This window comes from Chrysemys picta, chromosome 7 (assembly GCF_011386835.1).
Source record: "Chrysemys picta bellii isolate R12L10 chromosome 7, ASM1138683v2, whole genome shotgun sequence".
NCBI classification, from domain to species: Eukaryota; Metazoa; Chordata; order Testudines; family Emydidae; genus Chrysemys; species Chrysemys picta.
The window spans coordinates 228,202-254,268 of record NC_088797.1 but is presented as its reverse complement, the minus strand read 5'-3'; the positions used below and the strand labels follow the sequence as shown (position 1 = coordinate 254,268).

General features: G+C 46.7%; 1 protein-coding gene and 1 long non-coding RNA gene across 16 annotated transcripts in view; one reads left to right on the top strand and one right to left on the bottom strand.

Moving 5' to 3' along the window:
- The first annotated feature begins 81 nt into the window (after positions 1-81).
- LOC135972824 (uncharacterized) lies at positions 82-25,966 on the top strand. The gene is made up of 3 exons (XR_010589373.1): positions 82-179; positions 6,768-6,846; positions 25,081-25,966. It is a non-coding gene; the product is annotated as an uncharacterized LOC135972824 (long non-coding RNA).
- Positions 994-26,067, bottom strand: part of PLXNB1 (plexin B1) — a 226,144-nt gene continuing 201,070 nt past the window's right edge. For all 15 annotated transcript variants that reach the window (XM_065552777.1, XM_065552776.1, XM_065552769.1 and 12 more), the window contains 9 exons: positions 25,964-26,067; positions 24,695-24,779; positions 24,055-24,221; positions 10,302-10,462; positions 8,099-8,246; positions 7,681-7,745; positions 7,499-7,574; positions 6,880-6,954; positions 994-5,387 (listed from right to left, as the gene is read on the bottom strand). In XM_065552777.1, coding sequence (XP_065408849.1) covers positions 5,283-5,387; positions 6,880-6,954; positions 7,499-7,574; positions 7,681-7,745; positions 8,099-8,246; positions 10,302-10,462; positions 24,055-24,221; positions 24,695-24,779; positions 25,964-26,067 — 986 coding nt within the window. In that variant the 3' untranslated portion in view covers positions 994-5,282. The remainder of the gene's footprint in view (positions 5,388-6,879; positions 6,955-7,498; positions 7,575-7,680; positions 7,746-8,098; positions 8,247-10,301; positions 10,463-24,054; positions 24,222-24,694; positions 24,780-25,963) is intronic.

The following is a 26,067-nucleotide window of genomic DNA, read 5'->3' as shown; positions in this document are numbered from 1 at the left end:
CAGTGCCTGGTGAAAGCTAGGGTACTGCAGCAGTCAGATCAGCAACAGGGACCTGCTGCTTCTACAATGAACTGCAGGCCATACTTGAAAGGGACCCATTCCTCCCCAGGACCTTGAGTGTGAGGCTCTGCATAGAGACAGGGGGTCTATCCAGCCACCCGAAGAAACTTGCAGGATTGGTATGTTAAGCCAGCGGTTCTCAAACTTTAGCAACTTAAGGACCCTCATTTTGATTTACAAAATTTCAGGGACCCCCAATCCCTCCTGCTCAGCTCCTGCCCCACCACATTCCCTGAGGCCATGCCCCTGCCCTGCCCCCTTCCCTGCAGCCATGCCCCCTCCCTCCATCACCTGCTCTCCCCCACCCTCACCAGGCTGGGGCAGAGGGTTGGGGTGCAGGCGCTGGGCTGGGAATTTGAGTGCGGGAGGGGATGCAGGAGGGAATTTGGGTGCTGGAGGGGGGTCAGGGCTAGGGTGGAGCGGGGGCTCTGGGTTGGGGTGTGGGAGGGGGGTGGCACTTGCCTCGGGCAGCTCCCAAAAGTGACCAGTACATCTCTGGCAGCAAATCCTAGGCGGGGGGTTAAAGGGTCTCCGCCCGCTGCACCTGCAGCTCCCATTGGCCGCAGTTCCTGGCCAATGGGAGCTGTGGAGTTGGTGCTCGGGCTAGGGGCAGTGCGTGAAGACCCCCTGCCCCCCTAGCCGCTGGGACGTGCTGTGCGAACTGTGACTGCTCCTCGCCCTCCCTCTCAGCTGTTCCCCGGTGTTAAAGAGGTGTTGGGAGGAAGGGGGAGGAGTTGATCGAGGGGCCCACGGACCCCAGTTTGAGAAATGCTGCCTTAGGCAGCAGTAGTGTGCTTAACACTGAATGTGGAGATTGTGTGGATGTTGCCTGGTACAGATGTCTCAATGTTTTAGTGCTGACTTCAGGTCATCATATTTTGGAGCATAAGTAGCAGCCAAATTATTTGAAGACACAAAACCATGACACCCATCCCATGTTGTATATTAATGTTTATTGAATCACTCATGTAAGAATTCTCTCTTTATTAAAATCATTTGGGTTCTAAACTGATTATTTACAGACATAACCTCTTGTATCACCAATAGATTCCTACATCTCACAATAGTATCTACAGTTATTACACTATGTAACAACATTCATATTTTCAAGCTTTTTATATTAATTATTAATTCCAATTTGTTGAGAAAGAGAGCATGCTGGGAGCTCCAAGAACTGAAAAAGAAGGGGTAGGATGTCGACGTGGGGCTGGCCAGGCCACAACTAGAAAATACAAAATTGTCAGTCAAGAGAGGATGTGTATGTACAGCCCTCCCACCGCCAAAGAGGCAGAAATAACCAAGCAAATGCACCTGGTGTCCTGAAAACCCAGAGAAATCAGCCCAGGGAGAAAGGCACCAAAAAGTGACATCTAACGGGAACCAGGGATCAGATTGCGGCAGCACATGGTGCTTCACTGAACCAGATCCCATCAGCTTCTGCAGAATTTAGGCTTTCATTCTACATTTTTAAGCGCTTATGGTTGTAAAGAAAAACTTCTGAATGTGATCCCCAAACCAGTGGCCAGCTTGAATCTGAAGCTGGAGAGACAAACTGTAGGGTCTCATCATGTAAGGTGCCAGGAACCCCTATTCATCACAAAGGGGGGGGGGGTTAACTGAAATCTATTGATGACCATTTATATCTCAACACTGATTACCATTTCAGTTTCCCCTCCCCTATTCTGACAGCTGAAAGCTAACTTCTCCTCCTCCTCCCCCAGGCAAAAATCACTTCATATCTGAGAGAGAGGCTCTAAGGTCTGTCAAAAAGTTATGTTTCATGGCAAGAAATTAATAAAACAAATGTAAAGAGCTATCTCTGTGTCCTGCAGAGACAGAGACTAGGCGTATGCAGCGGGAGGGCATGACCAAGCTCCTTTAGAAGCTATGTCCTGTAGGAACATGGTACATGTCCAAAGGCGATCTAAGGAAATACAAATCCCTGGGGCTTTTGACACAGCAACCATGGAGATAGGAAGGCTAGGTGGAACCTCCCAGAGATAATTAGGAATCTACCCCCCCTCCTCCCCTAAACAGGAATTCTTATTAAAGACTTTTGTATAAGCATTAATGAAACCTCACCCTGTTGAGGTAATGGACTCTACCATGTGGGAGAGGCACGAATGGAGAGATCAGAAGGGGCATGTCTGAACCTGCAAACTGACCAAGTCACAGGGACGTTAAAAAGTGGGTCCAGGATACAGCAAGAGGGAGTTGGTATCTGACAGTGTGATGGTGACAGATTGGAGGAGAAATGTATGCTATCAACTTTTCTGTTTTCACTGTGACTAAGCTGAGATGGGTCAATCTGGAGATGTTAAGCAGTTTATTCTCTTTTGACACCATTTTTGCAGTGTTTTTAAATGACTCTTCTTTTTGTTAATATTATTGTTATATGGGTAAATCACATGCACGTCCCTGGAGAAACAAGAAATCTGTTATCTCCACGGAGAGGTACTGAATGGTACCGACACCCACCTCAGTCCTGGCCAAGGTACACAGACAAAGGCGTACGCTCCTTGACCTGTGTTGCCATCATGCTCTGGCAGGCAAATTCAAGGGGAGAAGCTGATGGATCAACTAGGAGCCAAGAGTTGGCGGGCAGAGGTTGGTCACAGAGACCAGCACATGACTTCAGGTTAATGTAAATCCTGGATAAACAAGAGAATTCCTCTCCTCTCAAATTGCCTGGCAGGACTTTGTGAGAGCGCAGAGAAAAGATTTTCCAAAATGTGGGAGAGGCAAAGGCACTGCTGGGCCACAAACAGCGGAGGAAAGTATGCCAGCTCTTGGTGTCTGGTTGGAAAAGTTATAGACAGATGCCAAAAGAGTTTTGAATCTCATGCTCCCCAACTCTGGGAGGTTTGCTTGGCACTGCACAGATGGGATCATCACTCTTACCCATCCATCCTCCCTCCCACGTTTGTTTCACCTGCCTATTAAGTTTTGCCTGAACCTAGGCTTGTAAATTCTCTGGGGCCGGGGCTGTTTTTTATTGTGTGACTGCACACGGCTCAGCCCAACAAGGCTCTCATCTGGCTGGTGCCTCCAGGTAACACAAACAACAACCGAGACACCATATTTCTCTACTGGAGTCTAGCCGTCTCCATGTGATCAGCAGTTCCAGGCAAAAGGAGTGGATTGGCAGTCGAAGTTGTGCTCTGTACATGGTCTGTTTGAGCTACGCAGGGCTGGTGTCATTCAGCACGGGAGCTATTCCTGGCTCCACAGACGGGGACAAGTGAGTAAGAGGAAACCAAAGACACTCCCCCACGTGCTCAGTTGGGGAAACATGGCTGGGGGAATGAAAGAGAGAAATCTCTCCCCTCTGAGCAGCAAGGAAGCAAGCGTTACCTCAAGCCCTGCTTAGGTGCGGAGGGAGGGGAACTCCTTTAGTCCTCTCTGAGAGGATGGAACCAAACTCAGGACAAGGGTGGGAGGGTCTAGGGCACAGCCTAAGTTTGGTTCCATTCAATTTGGAAAGAGGGACCCCTGCCAGAGGGGCTGGTGAATTTATAGAGCATGGTCGCTGTTTGGTCCCCTCTCCTGGTGCTCATCCATTGGGGTGCCTGGGCGCTTGGTTCCTTTGCTCTGCTCTTTTGGGGGCTGTGGCGACAGTTCAGGATTTCCACTAAGATTTTAAGTGGGCAGGAGGTCACTAAATTGGAGCCACACAGGAGAATTTGAGAAGACATTCAGCTTCAGGGGAGTATTTGGAGTTTCATTATAGGCCGAGATAAAGGTGAGGAAGGTATATCTGGCTGTGAGATTGAGCCTTGAACCATTTCAGCTTAGTGGGAAACTTGGGGAAAAGCCAATTGTTATTGTGAAACTCCAGATGTTTCTGAAAAAGTCAGAAGCCCCCGATCCGCCCAGTGGGGCAGAGACTAGGCAGAAGCAGTTTGACACGGGCAGTGCTTAGCCCAGGGAGTTTGTGATGATGACAATGTTCAAGGAGATGCTCATCCAAGTGAAGAATTGTCTCAGAAAAACAAAATTAACATTCCCCTTGAGCATGTGAATACTTTGTAATTTTGAGGGTATTTACAGATCAAGTTCAGAGTACCAAAATGGCTACAAGCCAGAGAAAGGAAATAGGTACAAGGCCTTCACTGTGCTTTCCAAGTGGCAGGACAACATCTGACCACAGAGAACGAGAGGGCCAGACATACATCTAGGTTAGAGGCACTTCAGTAAGTTCACCTTGCCCTCTCCCCAAGCCATGCTACATTCAGTCCAGGGGAAAGGGAGTATGGCTCCATAGATGTCAGTAGCATGGTGCCTGCTTACACTAGAACTAGGTTGAGCCTACTGGGTCAACATTTGGAACTGGTGAGCATGTTTGTCTCATTAGCATGAGTCGCAGACAAGCAGTGAGGAAGACTAGAATCCTGGGACCAAGTGACTTTTCTCATCTCCCCCCCAGTCTATTTCTCATCCCTACATTCAGTATTTCAGGGTGCCAGGCGCAACCCCTCCAGTGCGCTGATGGCCATGCTGTGGGAGATGCTCCTCAGTTCAGGCATGGAACTGGTGGGCTACACTGCAGGGGGTTGTTTCTAGGGCTGTATGCTGGAGGAGTACACTCTGGTCCCTAGGGATTGGCCCAGGTGTGGTAAACTCTCTAACAGGCTACATCAGTCCTAATGCCCCAGCTAGTTCCATGAGGGCTCAGGAAGCTCACACACTCACTGTCCAGCACTACCATGACTGCAGTAGCCTGGGCTATTGCCATCATAGTAGTGGTGGTTATACAATGTTCAGGGTAGCAGGCACAGCACTAGTCTCTCCCATCCCTGGTGCTAGTACCAAAATGAGGCTAGAGGCTCACATGAAGCCATGTATGGTCTTTAGCTTTGTTCTGAAGCTCTTGTGTTATCCAGCTCCTTGGCAATATGGTTTGGAAACTTGGCACATTCACAACGTGTGGGAAGAAGGTGCCTGGTCTCTCTCTCTCACACTGTGGTTTGTAGAAACTCCCAGAGTTTAAAGTACATTCTTAAAAAGGAAAAAAAAAATCTGTAAAAAAATATTCTCTGAGATGTAAGGACGTTTGTACTTTGCATTTTCTTGGCCACCTCCTCCTGTGTCACATGCCAGCTCCCCAGAGTGTCTGGTTCCAAAGGCAGTGGGACACCTTGTGTATAGTTATGAAGTTCCAATGAGCAGCACTATCCACCTCTGTTCAGCTACCCAAGAGCATCACAGTCTGTTTGTCTGGGTCACAAATCAGTGACTTTGTTCTCCACAGCAGCTGCGATCTGCTGCAGTCGGTATCCCAGCTGCATCTTCTGGGCTGTCGGGTCTTCTTCCAAGGCTGTGATGATCTGCAACAAGACTCAGAGCTCACTGGCAACCTCCTTTGTGCACAGAATATTATTAGCAGCAGATTCTCCTGGCTGAGGGCAAGCCTCAACTCTGTTGCAGCTATGGGTATTGGGATCCACAGTGACAGTATGTCTCAGAGGGACCCCCTGCAGCCTTGTCATCCCAGTGGTAGTCCCCTCTGGGCACCCTATGTTTTCCTCTGTGCTATCACCCACTCCTCTCCCGCAAACAATGCTCATCCCTTTTATTGTTGTTTTTTTTTAAATAATTTTGTTTACCTACAGAAAAAAGTTATGCAAAAACCAAGGGGGGGTGCCAAAGGCAAAAAATCTTCATTTTAAAACAGCCAATAAAAACCGCTAAGTAATAATAGAGTAGTCACTTGACAGATCATTTCCTCTGTTGTTTGTAGTGTTACTGTAGCCATGCTGGTCCCAGCATATTAGGGTGAGGTAACATCTTTTATTGGGCCAATTTCTGATTGGTGAGAGAGACAAGCTTTCATACTTAAGCTCACCAAACAGAAGTTGGTCCAATAAAAGATATTACCTCACCCACCTTGTCTAACATCATTTCCTTAACAGTTAGACACATGGAAATGCATACTTCTTACACTGAACATGTAACAAAGTCATTATTCTCATTAAGTACAAAGAAATGCATGTTTCATTACAGCAAAACAGCCTTAACTCTTCCCCAAAGTAGATAATATTCTTTTATCAGTAATCTCAAATAACACAAAGCCCTCTGAGAAAGAAACAAAAATTAAATATGTAAACATTAAACAGTCTCAAATGTAAGTCCTCATGCATAATTTTCACCATACAAATCTATATTGTACACTTTACCTATTAAAATACACATAACAATATCAAGAAACTGCAATCTCAAATACTTCTATTGTTAATTAATAAATATTTTAACTGATCATATTTCCCTTTTAAGCTATGCCTTAAACTAAAATATTTAGATACCAAAAAAAAAAAAAAATCAAGATAACAAAAACACATCAATATTGACAATCCCTGGGTGAGAGTGAAGGCTCTTTTGTTGTGACAAAATATACATTTCTTCCTATTTGATGAGGTCAATTAATCTGGCCTAGATTTTTAAATGTGTTTAGGCATTGCTGCACTCAGCACTGCACCACCTGATTTAGGAGTCTAAACCTCATTTTCAAAAGGGATTTAGACTCTAAGTACCTAAAGCATGTTTGAAAGTGAGATTTGAGCACTTCAGTCACCAAGTGTTGCAACACTGAGCGCAGTATTGCCTAGATACCTTTAAAAATATGGGCCTATGTACTATGAGGGCAGTGGAACATTTATGATGTCCTTAATTATTAATTTCTTTAATTTCTTTGTTCACAAATCCAACAGGAGACAGGACTAGATGAACCTATGAAGGGCAAGCATAAGATAACGACGGAGAGGGATGTGTCTGAAATCGCCCACTGAGGTAAGCCAACCAGTAAGCCAGAGCTGCACTCACCTGGTCATAGTACTTGTTGATGTATTTGTAGAGTTCATGCAGAGCCACCACGGAATTGAGTTCACCTGAGTAATTCTATGGTAATATAACAAACATATAATTAGCCAAAATCTCTGGGCAACACCAAGACAATTGTTCACCCAAGTTCTGCTGCCCTGGGAGCTCAGTGGGTAAAGCTCCAGAAAGCCTCTAAAGCCAGCTTGGGAGCAAGGGCAAAGGGATTTAGAGAAAAACCTAGAAAGTAATAGTGGCACGCATGGATCACATTTAAGGGGAAAGGGAGCAGAGACCCAGTTGCTCCTGCACTCAGAAGCTTTAGCTACACTGGTCTTTTTCCCCCTAAAACTTTCCATTGGTGCTAGCAATGGTGTTGGGGCTAGCACAGACAAGACACCAGCAGCCACTGTTTTTTAACCGCCATGTGGTCTAGACCTCCTGTGAGCCAAGTCATGATGCAGTGGTTAAAATGTCTGGCCCCTGCCAACACTAACACTGGAATTCTAGTGGGATATTCTGGGGAAAAAGGCTAATGCAGACCCTGTGTGAGGGAGGCAGACTGCCCACCCTGTGGGACCCAATGGAAAATGCACTGATTTCTGAAATAAGTTGCTTTATTTACCCTTGACAGCTCAGCCAGGGCAGAGTTCATTTCCTGGTCACTGGCGGAGATGGTCTGGCGAATGTCCGCATAGTACCTACGCAATGGGAACGCATGGGCAGTTAATGTGGTATCTGCTCCTCTGCTGCCTCCTCCCCCTGCCAAACAACCCAGCTGTCCCCACCTGCTCACTCAGACTTTACCTTTCTACCATCTGCTTGTAGCGAGGAATGTCCCGGGCATAGAGCAGCTTGTTGATTGGCGAGTCCTTTAAAGGCCAGAAACAGATTGACAGGTTACAGAAACCAAGACCAGGGAGAGGAGACACAAACGCTGGGTTCCCACGGGGGCAGGGAGCCTCTGTCCCTTCTCTACTCTCACAGAGGTGGACAGAACCTGTCCCTTCCCTACAAGATGTGCAGAGAAGAGGCAATCCCCTCCCGCAACAGGGGCAGGGAGGCCCTGCCCCAGGCTCCAGGTACCCACAAGGGTTGCCAGTTATGCAAACATTTCTCAACATGAGCACAGACTAGGGACCATTCCCTGCCACCTCCAGAGTGGGGAGTTCAAAATCTCACTGTGCTGCACACACTGGCTGCTTCACTTCACTTCCATGCTTACCCGCCCCAGCTTGTGGTCAGCAATAGTACAGGAATCCATGAAGGTCTGGGCAATGACCAGGAGCACAGCATCTACATTGTCCGATGTCTGCACATCAAACACAAACTGTGGATTTTTGATTATGTTGATCCAGAACCTGAGGGGCAGGCTGCAAAGAGGAAAGATGAGGAGAGGCAGGGATGAGTATCATGCCCTCAAAGAAGATACTACCCCTGCTTATTGCAAAGCACTTCAACATCAGCATGGAGTTCCCAATTCAGCTAGAACAGAAAGGTTCCCAAGCCACTGACAACTGGCCACAGAGATTAAATCTAATGGAAGACCCAGCGGCCAGTGCTGTGCATTCAGAAAAAGGCACAGATGAGCCTCTCAGAAAGCAGAATCCCTTTTGCTGTGAGAAGTTTAACTTTTATCACATCACATTCCCAGAAAAGCCATCCTGATAGGCTTGTCTCAAACCCAGAGTCTATGGACAGCCACATGCACATCAAAAGCTGCAGGCTGAGATCTGGAGCTGTGAGGGTTAATAAGGCCATTCTGCAAATCAGGAAACCCCATCTTACTGTACTGCTGAGTCACTAATCTCCTCTTTTACAAACACATCTCAAGATAGATCTAGGGTTGTGGTTCTCCAACTTTCCTAGTGCAGACCACATCTTTACAGAGATACTGTCTCTTGAGCACCTTCCCCATCTCACTCACCACCACTTAATGCCCTTCCTCGCATGCAGGGCAGTACGCCTGAATTTATAGCTGTCTTTAGTGCACTAAGTGCTTTGTCCTCTGAAGGAGAAATGATTTACCTGTTCAGTAACTTAAGTTCAACATATTTTGTCCCTATGAGTGCTCCACTGTAAGATTTGCACACCCTTGTGCGCTCAATTGAAGATTTTAGTTAGCAGAGTCTGTGCCTGCCTGTGATAGCCCTGTATTGAGAAGGGCTATCAAGGTGAACTGGGCCCGGATCGAATGACCAGTCACTCCCGGAGTAGGATCCACCTCGGAAGCGTCATAGCAAGCTAGCATACACCCGGATACCCACACACAGTCTCTGAGTTGAGCTCAGCTGGCCTCTCTTCCTGTTAGCAAAGGAACCTGAAAGGCTTAGTTCTGCCAAGGTAAGTGCTTGCCTTACATCCAGAGTATGGAGACTAACTTTTTCCCTCAAAGAACGAAGCTTTGGGTAAAAAACACGAAGTCGAATGTCCTGATTGGCATGAAACTCTGAGGAGACCTTAGGCACGAAGAGAAGAAATATATCACCGTACGTGCAATGTGCCCAGTCATTTGATGGCATCATCATCAGCCAGGTGGAGATCTGGTAGCCCACCATCAAAATAAGTCAGTGAGCACTCATCAAGGATATACAACATAGTCTGATGTTTACCACAGCTGCATCATGGGTCATTAAAAAAAAACATTTAAAGAGATTGCAGCGAATCACTGGCTGCACAGTTGCCCTGTCCTGTTCAAAACCAGTTCAGTGATGACCACAGATGCCTTGGCAGAAGAGAGGATGAAGGCATAGGATCACCTTACCATTGTAGAATTTAGTGATGATGGGGGAGGTGAGATTAGCAATCCCCTAGCTTGCCCATCATTCTGCCCGACGTGATGGCTACCATAAACGATGTTTTGAACAAGTAGCAGAGGAATGAATATGTAGCCATAGACTCAAAACGGAAGTTCCTTAAAGTGTTGTGAGAGAATTTGATGTGCACCTGTCACAATCTTTCACTGACAGCATATACCACCAAAGAGCTGAGAGAAACAAACTAAGCCTAAAACGACAAAGAAGCTACAAAAGCAGTGGGCACTACTCTGAACTGTCGAGACAAAGGTGGCTGAGAAGGAACTGGAGTGGTAGCGAGTTTGCGCCTCCCTATATATGCTCACAACAGAGCGCGAGGATGTCTAGTGTCCAGGTGTGGACCTATAGACACTGCTAACTAAAATCTCCAATCGACAGTGCATGGGTGCACTCATCCTACAGTAGAGCACCCATAGGGACATATACTCAAAGAAGAACAAAGGTAATTTCACACACACTACTCTGCATTTCACCTCCCCCAATCCATCTCTCTTTCTCTCCAATGGAAATAGGAGCTGCCAGCACCATGTCACCACCAGCAAGTACTCCAGGGACCACAGTTTGGGATTCTCTGCTCTAGGGAAGTGTCAGGCTGCAACTTTGGCTCCATACCTATTTGTCTTCCAGATATGAATGGTCTCAGGATCCAGGATTCCATGATGCATTGCTTGGTCATCTAACAGGTCAAAGAAATATTTGACAGCCAGAGGGACAGGGCGGCTGGTGCTGAGGATTACCTGGAACAAGTCATCCACAAACTTCTGCAGGGTCCCCTGTGGACAAGCCAAACAAAGATAATGCAAAATGAATAGGAAGAATGTAAACAAATATTTTAGCGCCTGGGTAGGGAAAAGGTTTTCATAGAATCCATGGCCAGAAGTGATCATTGTGATCACCTAGTCTGACCTCCTGTATAACATAGGCCAGAGAACTTCCTCAACGTAATTCCTAGAGCAGATTTTATGGAAAAAAATCCAATCTTAATTTAAAAATTGCCAGTGATAGAGAATCCACTACAAGCCTTGGTAAACTGTTCCAATGGTTAATCACCCTCACGGTTAAAAATGTACACTTTTCAGTCTAGTTTCACCTTCCAGCCATTGGATTGTGTTAGACCTTTCTCTGATAGACTGAAGAGCCTAATATCACATATTTGTTCCCCATGTAAGTACTTATAGACTGTAATCAAGACGCCTTCTCTTTGTTAAGCCAAATAGACTCAAGGAGCTCAATCTATCACTATAAGGCATGTTTTCTAATTATTTCATCATTTTTGTGGCTCTTCACTGAATCCTCTCCAATTTATCCACAGACTTCTTGAATTCTGGGCACTAGAACTGGACACAGTATTTCAGCAGCAGTCACACCAGTGACAAATATAGATGTAAAATAACCTCTCTTCTCCTACTCAAAATTCCCGTTTATGCATCCCAGGATCACATTAACCCTTTTGGCCACAGCGTTGCACTGGGAGCTCAGGTTCAGCTGATTATCCATCATGACCCCAAATCTTTTTCAGAGTCACTGTGTCCCAGGATAGTCCCCCATCTTATGAGTATGGCTCACATTCTTCGTTCCTTCACGTATATATTTACATTTAGCCACATTAAAATGCATGTCATTTGCTTAAGCACAGCTTACCAACCAATCCAGATCACTCTGAATCAGTGACCTGTCCTCATGATTTACCATTCCCCAATTTTTTCGGTAACCTGAAAACCTCATCAGTAATGATTTTATGTTTTCTTCTAGGTCACCGATAAAAATTTTAAATAGCGTAGGGCCAAGAACTGATTCCTGCAGGATCCACTGGAAATACACCCGCTCAATGACGATTCTCTATTTACAATTACATTTTGTGGCCTAAGAGCTAGCCATCTGTTAATCCATTTAATGTGTGCCATGTTAATTTTATATCTTTCTAGTTCCCCCCCAACCAATCAAAATGTCATGTGGTACCAAGTCTAACACTGTTACCTTTATCAACCAAACTTGTAATCTTATTAAAAAAAATCAGATTTGTTAAAAAGGATCTATTTTCCATAAACTCATCTTGATTGGCATTAATTATATTACCCTCCTTCAATACTTTCTTAATCTAGTCCTGTATCAGTAGCTCCATTTTCTTTCCTGGGAGCAACGTCAGACAGGCAGGCCTATAATTACCTGGGTCATCCCTTTTGCTCTTTTTAAATACTGACATTCTTCCAGTCTTCTGGAACTTTCCCGGTGTTCCAAGTCTTACTGAAAAAAAATCAACACTACCAGTCCATCGAGCTCCTCAGACACCTCTTTTAAAACCCTTGGATGCAAGTTATCTGGACCTACTCATTTAAATGTGTAATTTTAATAGCTGTTCTTTAACATCCTCCTGAGATACTTGTGGAATAGAAAGTGTTATCATATGATAGGACATCATCTGTTTTTTCCCCCAATACAGAACAAAAATATTTTATTGAACACTGCTTCCTTTTCTGGATTACTAGTCATAATTCTACCATTTCCATCTAGTAATACCATTGTTATGATTCTTTTTGTTCCTAATATACTTAAAAAACTCCTTACTGTCCTTAACTCTGCTGGCCATAGATTTTTCCTCATGTCCCTTTGCTTCTCTTGTCAGTTTTCTACAAGTCCCAGCTTTTGATTTATATTCATTACTATCAATTTCCCCTTTCTTCCATTTGCTATATATTATTGTTTAATTTTTTATAGCTGCCTTCACTTCCCCTCTAAACCTAGTCAATTCTTTAACTAGTACAGGCTTCTTCCTTGACTGTGGCTTTTGAGCATCTAGTAAAGTGTTCTTAAGCAATTCCCAATTATTCCCATTTTTCTGATTAAATTCTTCCATCCCAATTGATTTGGCTCAATTGTTTTCAGCTCATTGCAGGTCACTTCCCTTCATTCAGAAGTAGCCCTCCCATCAAATCAGAACCAGATTATATGCAAGGGGAATATTAAACTTGATCCTCAAATGGCTGGGAAACCAGAGGAAGTGTCTGAGGGTGGGTAAAGTGAGCAGAACCATGATAGGAAGAAATCAGAGATGGCCCATAACAAAAGTAACCAGCAAGATGGTGCAGTCCACAGGGCCGGCGCAACCCATTAGGCGATGGCTACAATTTGGGGGGCAGCGACCGTGGCGGTATTTCGGTGGCGGCACCTTCCGCCGCCTCTGTGGGGGGCGGCATTTCGGGATGGGACCTTCCACCACCTGGGGCGGCAGAAAAGCTGGCGGCGCTCCTGACAGTCCACATGCTGAAGCCTGCTCATAGGTCAAGCTGAATAAGGAGGGGAAAGGGTCCTTCTTCAGATGCAACGAGGAGAGGATTTTCCATACTATGGTCTGAGTGAAATCCAGACTGAACTCAGTAAAGACGACTGTTATTGGGGAAAGGATGAGGGAGGGGAAAAAAAAAATCAGGATTCTTTGCTGAGCATGTCTTTATTTCTGTAAGCTAAGAACAAGGAAACACAACCTTCCACAACTGGGTGCACGTGAGGAAGGGTGGACTTGTGTTTAAGGCACTGGACAGACTCAAGAGATTATTTTCCCAGCCATGTCACAGAATCCCTGTGCAAGACACTAGTCTCACTGTGTCTCATGTAGCCAATGATTTTAGTTTATTGTTCATTTATTGTGCGATGTTACGATTAACTAAAATATCATATATAATCATTGTATGCCAAATAGATTTAAATTGTAGAATTATAGAAATATAAGATTGATCAGTAGTCAGAAGGGATAATTATGTATTAGGTATCTAAGTAAGTAGGGCTGAAATGTAAGGCCTACAGGGTGAGGCCTGTGAGATTTTAGCTTAGCCATACTAGGCCATAGGCTTAAGAAATGCTCGACATAAATAAGTGACCAAAGAATGACCCTATGCCACAAGATTATAGGAAAAGATGTACCAATAGTGCGAAAAATTAACAGTAAGAGTAATTTTTTTGCTTACAAGATACCTGGTAGTCACATTTTTCTAACACATGCCCTAACTGCAGGTACACTATGTGCATAAATGCTAATGAGGTATAGTCAAAATCACATTATAAAAAAGAGGGTGCCCAGATTAGGAAAATTAAGATTCCTAGAGGAAACTCCAGCAGGAACCATCCCTCTACTGCTGATCAATTAGCAAGGCAGCCATCAGAACTTAAGAATATCATTAAGAATGCGAGTATGATAGCCACCAGAGCTGAACCCACGGTAGAGTAATACTGCATTACAAAATTCACTTTAAATGAAATAAAAAAGGCTACACTCAGTTCCCATCTACAAAGAATGGTCACTTACCTTCAATGAGAGGCTGTTGTCCACATGGATCCCACTGTAGGTACGCATGTGCCCCATGAATTGGAGATCAGAATATTTGAACAGAAGTGTCTGTTCAACTATACCTGCACCATTCGTGTCCTCGTGCCCCGGTCTCCCACCCGAGGCCATAAAGGGCAGAGCAGCTACAACCATCACTCAGTTCTGTCACTAATTCAGAATGGCAGGAAAAAAGGCTAGCAAAAAGCAGGGCTGGAGGGTGGGCCTTGGGATCTGGGAGGATGACATGTCAAAGCAGTCAGATAAGTAACTGTTTTCAGTTCAAGTACACGTCCATGTGGATCTCTTCCTAGGTGACTGATGAGCAGTGGCCCATCTGGAAGGTGACACTGAGGCGTCCAAACTGACACTGACTGAACCTTGACTGTGATGCTACCTAACAAATCTGGCATCTCATCTTGCCCCAGGTCAAGGGCATAGTGGTTAACAGTAGCACGGGGCTGACTCCATGTAGCTGCCTTGTTGGGTTCAGATAGCTGAAGAAGGCAGAAGAGGCAGCCTGTGTTCTACTGGAATGAGCTCTGATGTTTGAAGGGTAGCAGCCAGGTGATAGATGATTGAAATACACCGGGTAATCCACGGAGGTATTCTCTGGGAGATGGCCTGCCCCTGAGAGGCACCAGAGATGGCAACAAGACAAGGAGTCTGTCTGAAGGGCTTTGTCCTTTTCCGATAACAGAACAAGGCTCGTGAAACATCCCAGGTGTGAAGTTAGTTTGTCCCTGGAGAGGAATGGGGTTTGGGAAAGAAAGCAGGAGATTAACAGATTCATTTCAGAGGAGGTCTGACAACTTTAGGAAAAACTGGGAATGATGTGTCACCACTGCCTTCTGGAATGTTGAGTAAGGAGGGTCAGCCATGAGCAATGCAAATGCACTGACCCGTCTGGCTGATGTTATGGTGAGCAAAAAGGCGGTCCTGAGAGTAAGGTGCTATAAAGAGCACACAGAGAGAGGCTCAAAGGAGGCTCCATGGGGCTTGTAAAGACAATATTAAGATCCCAGGTCAGAGGGGGTTCTTGACTGGTGGATAAGCAAGTAGAAATCTAGATACTGTGGGATACAGGAAAAAAAAAAAAAAAAGAACATGACTACATGGGTGAGGGGTATGCTGAGATTGCTGCAAGATGGACTTTGAATGAGCTGAACAAGCATCCAGAGTGTTTCAAAAATGCAGAATATAAATCGAGGATTTTAGGTACCGAGGCTTTCAATGGTTCATGGTTGTGTTGGGCTACCCAAAATTAAAAATCCTTTCCATTTAAAGGAGTAAGTCTTCCTCATGGAGAACTTTCTTCTTTGCAGTAGGATATCTTGTAGCGCAATCTCTGTCAGTAGCACTCAGACAGCCTGGATATTGGCTGATTGATACAATGATTTGTTATCTGGTTGAAGTATCTGACCTTGGTTTTGTGATACTAGGGTGAAGCTCTATAGAGCTCCACTCATGGTTGGCAATGGATTTTCTCTAAATCATTGCTGGCTCCTGGAAGATGAAGAGCTATTGGGGTTATCCTGTGTTGTTGACATTTCTTTTCATCCCACAACATCTTTACAGGCATGGGGAGCAGTATAGTGTCACAATTCATTCTTGTCCATGGCTTGTTCCTCCATTAAGCCCAGCATTGTCACATCCCTATGTATGGTGTCCCTCCATCTAGTTGGTGGTTGGCCTCTAGTTTGGATTGACCTTGGTTGAGTGTGCATTATCATCTTTGGCATCCTGTCATGTTTTTCTTCTGCAGTTTCTTTACCATCATCTCTTTTTGATTGCAGCCAATCCCATACCCTGATTTCACATCCTACTCTCCTAATTTCTTCATGTGTCTTTAAATCATTCCACTTTAAACCTGCCCATCTTTTGAAGAACTCTCCTCTCCACTACATCCAGCCTTCTGATGTCTGTTTAATTTAATACAGCTGCTTCCAGACCATAAGGTAATACTGTTAGTATACTGGTGTGATAAATTTTCACTGGGGTACCAAAAGTAGTGATTTTAGAAGGATAAAGGAGTTTGAGGCACAAGTGGTGTTCTCGTCCATCCTCCCTGTGCAAGGAAAAGGCCTGGGTAGAGACCATCAAATCGTGGAAGTCAACGAATGGCTACGCAGGTGGTTACGGAGAGAAGGCTTTGGATTCTTCGACCATGGGATGGTGTTCCAAGAAGGAGGAGTGCTAGGCAGAGACGGGCTCCACCTAACGAAGAGAGGGAAGAGCATCTTCGCCAGCAGGCTGGCTAACCTAGCGAGGAGGGGTTTAAACTAGGTTCACTGGGGGAAGGAGACCAAAGCCCTGAGGTAAGTGGGGAAATGGGATCCTGGGAGGAAGCACAAGCAGGGGAGCGCAAGAGGGGAGGACTCCTGTCTCATACTGAGAAAGAGGGACGATGGATGAGTTATCTTAAGTGCCTATACACAAATGCAAGAAGCCTGGGAAACAAGCAGGGAGAACTGGAAGTCCTGGCACAGTCAGGGAACTATGATGCGATGGGAATAACAGAGACTTGGTGGGATAACTCACATGACTGGAGTACTATCATGGATGGATATAAACTGTTCAGGAAGGACAGGCAGGGCAGAAAAGGTGGGGGAGTTGCGTTGTATGTAAGAGAGGAGTATAACTGCTCAGAGCTCTGGTATGAAACTGCAGAAAAACCTGAGAGTCTCTGGATAAAGTTGAGAAGTGTGAGCAACAAGGGTGATGTCGTGGTTGGAGTCTGCTATAGACCACCAGACCAGGGGGATGAGGTGAACGAGGCTTTCTTCTGGCAACTAGCAGAAGTTGCTAGATCGCAGGCCCTGGTTCTCATGGGAGACTTTAATCACCCTGATATCTGCTGGGAGAGCAATACAGCAGTGCACAGACAATCCAGGAAGTTTTTGGAAAGTGTAGGGGACAATTTCCTGGTGCAAGTGCTGGAGGAACCAACTAGGGGCAGAGCTTTTCTTGACCTGCTGCTCACAAACAGGGAAGAATTAGTAGGGGAAGCAAAAGTGGACGGGAACCTGGGAGGCAGTGACCATGAGATGGTCGAGTTCAGGATCCTAACACAAGGAAGAAAGGAGAGCAGCAGAATATGGACCCTGGACTTCAGAAAAGCAGACTTTGACTCCCTCAGGGAACAGATGGGCAGGATCCCCTGGAAGAATAACATGAAGGGCAAAGGGGTCCAGGAGAGCTGGCTGTATTTTAAAGAATCCTTATTGCGGTTGCAGGAACAAACCATCCCGATGTGAGAAAGAATAGTAAATATGGCAGGCGACCAGCTTGGCTAAACAGTGAAATCCTTGCTGATCTTAAAGACAAAAAAAGAAGCTCACAAGAAGTGGAAGATTGGACAGATGACCAGGGAGGAGTATAAAAATATTGCTCAGGCATGCAGGAGTGAAATCAGGAAGGCCAAATCACACTTGGAGTTGCAGCTAGCAAGGGATGTTAAGAGTAACAAGAAGGGTTTCTTCAGGTATGTTATCAACAAGAAGAAAGTCAAGGAAAGTGTGGGCCCCTTACTGAATGAGAGAGGCAACCTAGTGACCGAGGATGTGGAAAAAGCTAATGTACTCAATGATTTTTTTTGCCTCTGTCTTCACGAACAAGGTCAGCTCCCAGACTGCTGCACTGGGCAGCACAGTATGGGGAGAAGGTGACCAGCCCTCTGTGGAGAAAGAAGTGGTTCGAGGACTTGTCAAGGCTGCTTCCCCACTCTGAACTTTAGGGTACAAATGTGGGGGCCTGCATGAAAACTGCTAAGCTTAACTACCAGCTTAGATCTGGTCCGCTGCCACCATTCCCAAGTGGATTCCCTTCCCTGGGAAGCCTTGAGAAACTCTTCACCAATTCCCTGGAGAATACAGATCCAAACCCCTTGGATCTTAAAACAAGGAGAAATTAACCATTCCCCTCCTTCCTCCCACCAACTCCTGGTGGATCAAGATCCAAACCCCTTGGATCTTAAAACAAGGAGAAATCAATCAGGTTCTTTAAAAGAAGGCTTTTAATTAAAGAAAAAAGGTAAAAATCATCTCTGTAAAATCAGTATGGAAAATAACTTTACAGGGTAATCAAAGTTAAAGAGCTCAGAGGACCCCCCTCTAGCCTCAGGTTCAAAGTACAGCAAACAGAGATAAACACTCTAGTAAAAGGTACATTTACAAGTTGAGAAAACAAAGGAAAACTAACACGCCTTGCCTGGCTATTTACTTACAAGTTTGAAATAGGAGAGACTTGTTTAGAAAGATGTGGAGAACCTGGATTGATGTCTGGTCCCTCTCAGTCCCAAGAGCGAACGACTTCCCAAACAAAGAGCACAAAGAAAAGCCTCCCCCCCCCCCCCCAAGATTTGAAAGTATCTTGTCCCCTTATTGGTCCTTTGGGTCAGGTGTCAGCCAGGTTACCCGAGCTTCTTAACCCTTTACAGGTAAAAGGATTTTGGAGTCTCTGGCCAGGAGGGATTTTATAGTACTGTACACAGGAGAGCTGTTACCCCTCCCTTTTATAGTTATGACAGGACTATTTAGAAAAACTGGACGTGCACAAGTCCATGGGGCCGGATGCGCTGCATCCGAGGGTGCTAAAGGAGTTGGCAGATGAGATTGCAGAGCCATTGGCCATTATCTTTGAAAACTCATGGCGATCGAGGGAGGTCCCGGATGACTGGAAAAAAGCTAATGTAGTGCCCATCTTTAAAAAAGGGAAGAAGGAGGATCCGGGGAACTACAGGCCAGTCAGCCTCACCTCCGTCCCTGGAAAAATCATGGAGCAGATCCTCAAGGAATCAATTCTGAAGCACTTAGAGGAGAGGAAAGTGATCAGGAACAGTCAGCATGGATTCACCAAGGGGAAGTCGTGCCTGACTAACCTAATTGCCTTCTATGATGAGATAACTGGCTCTGTGGATGAGGGGAAAGCAGTGGATGTGTTATTCCTTGACTTTAGCAAAGCTTTTGATACGCTCTCCCACAGTATTCTTGCCAGCAAGTTAAAGAAGTATGGGCTGGATGAATGGACTGTAAGGTGGATAGAAAGCTGGCTAGATCGTCGGGCTCAACGGGTAGTGATCAATGGCTCCATGTCTAGTTGGCAGCCGGTTTCAAGCGGAGTGCCCCAGGGGTCGGTCTTGGGGCTGGTTTTGTTTAATATCTTTATTAATGATCTGGAAGATGGTGTGGACTGCACTGTCAGCAAGTTTGCAGATGACACTAAACTAGGAGGCGTGGTAGATACACTAGAGGGTAGGGATCGGATACAGAGGGACCTAGACAAATTAGAGGATTGGGCCAAAAGAAACCTGATGAGATTCAACAAGGACAAGTGCAGAGTCCTGCACTTAGGACGGAAAAATCCCATGCACTGCTACAGACTAGGGACCGAATGGCTAGGTAGCAGTTCTGCAGAAAAGGACCTAGGGGTCACAGTGGACGAGAAGCTGGATATGAGTCAACAGTGTGCTCTTGATGCCAAGAAGGCAAACGGCATTTTGGGCTGTATAAGTAGGGGCATTGGCAGTAGATCGAGGAACGTGATCGTTCCCCTTCATTCGACATTGGTGAGGCCTCATCTGGAGTAGTGTGTCCAGTTTTGGGCCCCACACTACAAGAAGGATGTGGAAAAATTGGAAAGAGTTCAGCAGAGGGCAACAAAAACGATTAGGGGTCTGGAGCACATGACTTATGAGGAGAGGCTGAGGGAACTGGGATTCTTTAGTCTCCAGAAGAGAAGAATGAGGGGGGATTTGATAGCAGCCTTCAACTACCTGAAGGGGAGTTCCAAAGAGGATGGAGCTCGGCTGTTCTCAGTGGTACCAGATGACAAAACAAGGAGCAATGGTCTCAAGTTGCAGTGGGGGAGGTCTAGGTTGGATATTAGGAAACACTATTTCACTAGGAGGGTGTTGAAGCACTGGAATGGGTTACCTAGGGAGGTGGTGGAATCTCCTTCCTTAGAGGTTTTTAAGGTCAGGCTTGACAAAGCCCTGGCTGGGATGATTTAGTTGGGAATTGGTCCTGCTTTGAGCAGGGGGTTGGACTAGATGACCTCCTGAGGTCCCTTCCAACCCTGATATTCTATGATTCTAGTCATCCATAATTCTGTCAGTTTCTGTGCAGTACCTGTGGCTAAGGCACATCTCCTTTTAACCTCATCTTTGATGGAATCCATCAGCACTGATCAAGCTTCCTAGGTACACATAAGATTCCACTTGTTCTACAACTTCACCACTGCTGCATTTCAAGCACTTAATCTGTTGTCCCCTTCTCCAAGGTGCAGCTACTTTATCTCCTTGAGATTTAATGTAAACCCAACTATTGTTGACACCCGGTCCATAAACCAGTCGTGGGCAACCTGCAGCCCGCACGCAGCCTGTCAGGGTAATCCGCTGGTGGACCGCCAGACAGTTTGTTTACATTTGCACAGCCACCCGCAGCTCCCAGTGGCTGGGAACATTAAACTGCAGCCACTGGGAGCTGCGGGCGGCCGTGCAAATGTAAACAAACTGTCTGGCGGTCCACCAGCGGATTACCCTGACAGGCTGGGTGCAGCCCGCGGGCCACAGGTTGCCCACCACTGCCATAAACTGATTGCCTCCTAACACGCAGGAGTGATGAATGGGCAAGTCCTGGCTTGTTTGCATAGTACACTGTAGATGTGTTGTCTGAAAATCTGCATGGTGGAATTGTGTAAAACAGGACGGAATGCTACAGAAGCTAACCAGTTCACTTGCAATTTTAGAACGTTTAGATGCAGGTTCATGCCTTTTTGGGACCAAGTTCTGTGTATCTGGAGTTGGTCCAGATGCATCTGTGATCAGCATCAAGGTGTGGAGAAAGGTACCCCTTTCTGAAAGTTCTTGGGGGCCTGACCATCAATTCAATGTCAATTGGATGTAAACTGGAAGCATGATGTGCTCGTTCTTTTGATGTCTCATGGAGTGATACACTATTCTCAGCCAGCCGAGCAATGGATGTGGGTGAATTCACCATGAGACCCAGCTCTCTGAATGGCAAAGGACATAGTTTAGGGCTGTGGTGACTTCCTAATGGGACCTGCCTTTGATCAGCCAGTCGTCTAGGTATGGATAGACATGAACGCATTGTCTCCTCAGAGGTGCCACCACCACAGCTAGGCATTTTGTGAAGACACTTTGAGGTGGAGAGACTGAATGGCAGCACCTTGTGCTGGTAGTGATTGGCCCCACGCAGATACTTCCTGTGGACTGGATGGATCACAACAGGGAAATATGAGTCTTGGAGATCAGAAGCAATGAACCAGTTTTGAGCTTGAGAGAAGGGATGATGGAGGCAAGCATTGCCACCCTGAATGTGAGATGGCGTCTGCATTTGTTCTGTCTTCTTGGGTCTAGGATGGGATGAAGACCTCCCACCCCCTTTTTTACTTCAAGATAAGGAAATATCAAGAATAGAACCTCTTCCTCTGAACTCCAGAGATGCCTCCTCTTTGGCTCCTAGGTGAAACAGAGAAGCCACATACATCTTTGGCTTTTTTGAGACGAATCCCTGAAAAGGGATGTGGGGCAAGCCTGAAATTGGATGGAATAGTCATCGGAGACAACAGACAGAAGAGTTATCAGAATCTATGCCTAGTGGAAGAACGTAAGCCAGCATCCAAAACATAGGGTGTGGGGATGGTTCCTGAGTGGTTCAAGTGCGGCTCTTCACCCCAACAATAAATGCATCTAGATCCACAAGAGGGTCCATGAGGGCAAGCTCATCTTTTATTTCCTTGCTGAGGCCAAAACAGAACTGGCGTAGCTGGGCCAGCTCATTCCAAGCCATATCTGCCACCAGACATCAGAAGCAAGCTGCATACGTTTCAGCTGACCCTGAGGCCTGACAGACTCCCTGTAGGGCCACCTCTGCATTGTGAGTTCAGCGTGGGTAGGGTTACCATAACTAATAAATAGAAAAGAGGACCCTCCATGGGCCCTGGCCCCGCCCATCTCCGCCCCTTCCCTGCCCCAACTCCGCCCCCTCCTCCCTCCCACTCCCAGCCATGGGGAAAGGGCTGCCCCAGCGCTACCGGCTTCACGGTTTGCTGGGCAGCCCCCAGACCCTGCGCCCCTGGCCGGCGCTTCCCCAGCGCAGCTGGAGCCCGGGAGGGGAAGCGCTCAGCCGGGGGCGCAGGGTCTGGAGGCTGCCCGGCAAACCGTGAAGCCGGTAGCGCTCGGGCTTTGGGCAGCCCCTATGCCTCCGGACCCTGCACCCCCAGCCGGGCACTTCCCCTCCCGGGCTCCGGCGGCGCAGGGTCCGGAGGCACGGGGGCTGCCCGAAGCCGGTAGCGCTCGGGCAGCCCGGCTCTTAAACAGAGCCGCAGAGTCGGGGAGGAGCAGAGCCGCCATTTTCCCGGACACGTTCGGCTTTTTGGCAATTCCCCCCGGACGGGGGTTTGACTGCCGAAAAGCCGGACATGTCCGGGAAAAAGAGGACGTATGGTAACCCTAAGCGTGGGTCATCAAAGGTTGTCACAAAGGCCCTCAGGAAAGCATCCCAATTGGCCAGTATGCCACCTTTGCCTGATCCATCAGGCAGGCATTGGGCCATAGCAGGAAATGGAGCCTGCACTGGCTCATAAAACCCTGAAACTGCTAGGGGTACCATCGCAGCACTCTGGTAGCAATACCGTGGGTTTGGGTTCTGAAGGCAACATGGGCCATGGGGCTGTGGGAGATGTTCCCGCTTGCAGTCCTGTGGTCTGTTCTTGCAGCGAGCGGTTTTCTGCCTGAAGCTAGTCCACTGTGGCCAGTAAGGCTTGGTTTTTCTGCCTGTAGACCAGTGATCTGCTCCTGGAGGCTCAGTGTCTCCATGGGCCCTGCGGTGCTGTACTTGTGGGCTCCATACCTTTTCTGGTAGGATAAGCCTATGAGGAGACCAAAGTGGTCTGAGCAAACTGTAATGCCCAGTGGCCGAGGTGGGCTGGGGTCAGTCCAGAGCAGTAGTCAGGAGCTGCTGAGACAGCTTCCTCTTCCTGTTAAGGCTTTTATATAGTACAGATACCAATAAGAGTGTCGCCTGTCCATTCCCTCAGGGGCCTGGATCCTTTAGGCCTTTTGCATCAAGGCTGTTGGGCAGTGGCGCTGATTCAGTGCATCGCCATGGCACAGCAGCAAAGGCTGGTACTGAAGAACCTGGCGGGCTGGGTTCAATACTGGGGTCCTGACGATTGTTTGAGGAGTTATAGCTTCAGAGGGGTCCCAAGTCTTCCTCATTCTTGTGGAGAATGAAAAACACAGCGAGCTGCAACCTAGCACATGGCTCTCATCAAGACAAAAAACATACAGTGGCTGTGGCCATCTGGGAGTGGAATGAGACCATTGCAGGATGGACATGGTTTGAAGCTCAAGGGCTCTGAATCTGGCATTTTGGCCCACACAGAGGCACAGAGGACCAAGGGACAAATCAAATTTAGCTTTTGGGTTTTTTATATGTCTAGAATAAAATAAAATAGGGGGGAATTTTAAAGACAGTTAACCATAACTACCTAATTTTTTGCAGCTGAAGCTAAGGGCAGCAGGCAAATGCCGCTCATTCCATCTTGTTGCCGCAGGGGGTAAGAGGGGACTGAATGACGATTGCAACTGCCCTGCCTTTTATGCTGTTGGAGGTGAGGTGCACGAGCATGTGCATGGTGCAGGCATGACCCAATGGACATTGATGTTCAAAGGATTCTGATCTCACATGTATGGGGCACATCCACCTAAAGTGGGATTCACACGGACACATACTTGAACACGAGAATAACAACATTTCTCTCCTCTAGAAGATTGTTGGAAGGCTAACTCCCTGAGCATATGTAACTTAAGATATTATGGTGCTGGAGTTACGGGGAAGTCAACAAATAAATACATCAGTAATCTGGGCAACAAAGAATTATTTCCTCATGTGCAGTGCTGCACAGCTGGCAAAACACACCCTGGGGCTTGAGGGTTTAGCACCAGAGCACCAAACCTTGGCCATTGTTTAGCTAAATAGCCATGACCTAGTTTAGCTAATCCAACACTATGTTCTTTCCTACCTTCATAGAGAGGAGACGTGTCAAATAAATTTCAGGAATGGCCTTGGCTCGCTCCCGATCCCGTAAGCTTCCTCGCCTGTGTTTGGGGAGCTCTGGCTCTTCAGTTGGTTTTACTAGGTGCCAAAGTTTTATTCCACCCTCATCTGCATCCTCCAGCATCGGCGTTTCTGAAACATAAATACTACTGAAATCTCTAGGCTCCCCTCAGAGACTGGCCACGTTGCTCGGAGCCACTTGCTGCCCTTACAAGAAAAAACAAGATTTCTTTGCACTAAGGGAACATTCAGCAAGATAGAGATTGTGCCCAGGCCTTAGGTTTATTAACTGGTGGGCTTATTAGCTATGGATTGCACCCAGCCCCTGCGGTTAGCAACTAGAAGATTCCAGCTCAAGGTGGACTCTCCTTGCTGGCCCTGCTTCCCTGTTTTTAGGGGCCTCTGGCTCCCAGACACTTACAGAAGCCCCCAGTGCTGACAGTTTGGATATCCTGCAATGCTAATAGTGAGGAAGGCCCAACTCACCCAGTAGCTATTGGGGGTTACCATAAAGCTAGGTCTATTGCCTGGGAGAACAAAGTCCTAGCTTGCCAGCTGATGGGCTCTGTGAAACTATTTTATGAGGCCTTAAGCATCAGACTCACTCTCTCCAGGGATGTAATCCTGATTCTCCCTGGGGATATGTTTGGTCAGACGTGGGACCAGAGCTACAGTTGCTCCATCAGGCACCTGTGTACAAGCAGAACTCGGGTTAACAATATTCTGCACATTTCTCCTTCTCAGTGTGACAGACAGGCTTTATAAAGTTAAACAGCCCACCCACAAGGAAGAATGGTCTCCTGGTTAGAAGAGGGGACTAGGACTCAGGACCCAGGGTTCCATTCCTGGCTCTGCTACTGACTCACTCTGTGAGCTTGGTAAAGTTTCTTCAACACTTAATGCCTCAGTTTCCCCGTCTGTGAAAAGGGCTGTGAGGTGCTTTGAGGCAAAGTAAGGGCAAGGTATTTTAAACATTATTTTTCATTCCCAGCAGCCTGATCCCAGCTCTGGAGACCACCATCTGCTATACTGGGCATGTAGCCCTTATATTGACTTCAGCCAGTAAGCCTGTCTCATGCTGACAGAAGAGGTACACAATTGCAGGTCTGCAACATGGTGTATCAACAATGACAGCAGTGAGATACAGTCTAGTGCAACCCAACTTCTACAACCTTAAATAAAAGAAGATACTGGGAAAGAAGGGGGCGAGCAGTATAGAGGGAGAGTGACGGCAGATACTGCGGTGAAGGGTGCATTTGACAGAGGCTAAAGAAGAAGTGGAAGATAATGGTCCATTCTGGCCTTAGAATCAATTACACAGAATGAAGTGCTGAATAGCACTGCTGCTGTTTCCTCGCCCCACAAATTTTCCAAGTACCCAGAAAGGGACCCATTTGTCTAACCGTTTTTCCTCACATCCCCACAATCCTTGTGTGACTGTTGCTTGGTTCTTTGATGGTGACAAATCTATGGTAGGAGTAGGAAGAGATGCACAAAATTTGCTTTCAATTGTGAGTGAAGGTAGGATTTGAGTCTCAATTTCCAGAGTCAAAGGACTCGGGCGCTAACCAACAGATTCACCAAGCCTGCCCTGATTAAAGCATCTCCAGAAATTAGCTTAGGGACACCCGTTTGCCTCCCCAGCATCCATGCTTCAGGTTGTCAGAGGTGGAGATGCAGAGAACAGAGGAGGTTACACTGACTGAACAGCGGTTCCTGTGTCAGGAGCAAGTCAGAGGCTTCACCACATCACGGGTGGGGCTAGAAAGGTTCTTTAAATGGGATCAGGCAGGAATCAGATCTAGAGGTGGAGTGTACACCTAAAATTGAAGGTCACTGAGAAGGGGAAGGGAAGAAGGATACTCAGTTCTGACCTTGTAGTGCTGAAGAGTGTTCAGGCGCTTCCAGGTTCCCTGAATGACAGAGGTCACATCCTCATCGGAAAGGATCAGATGACCAGCCAGACCTGATCTCCACT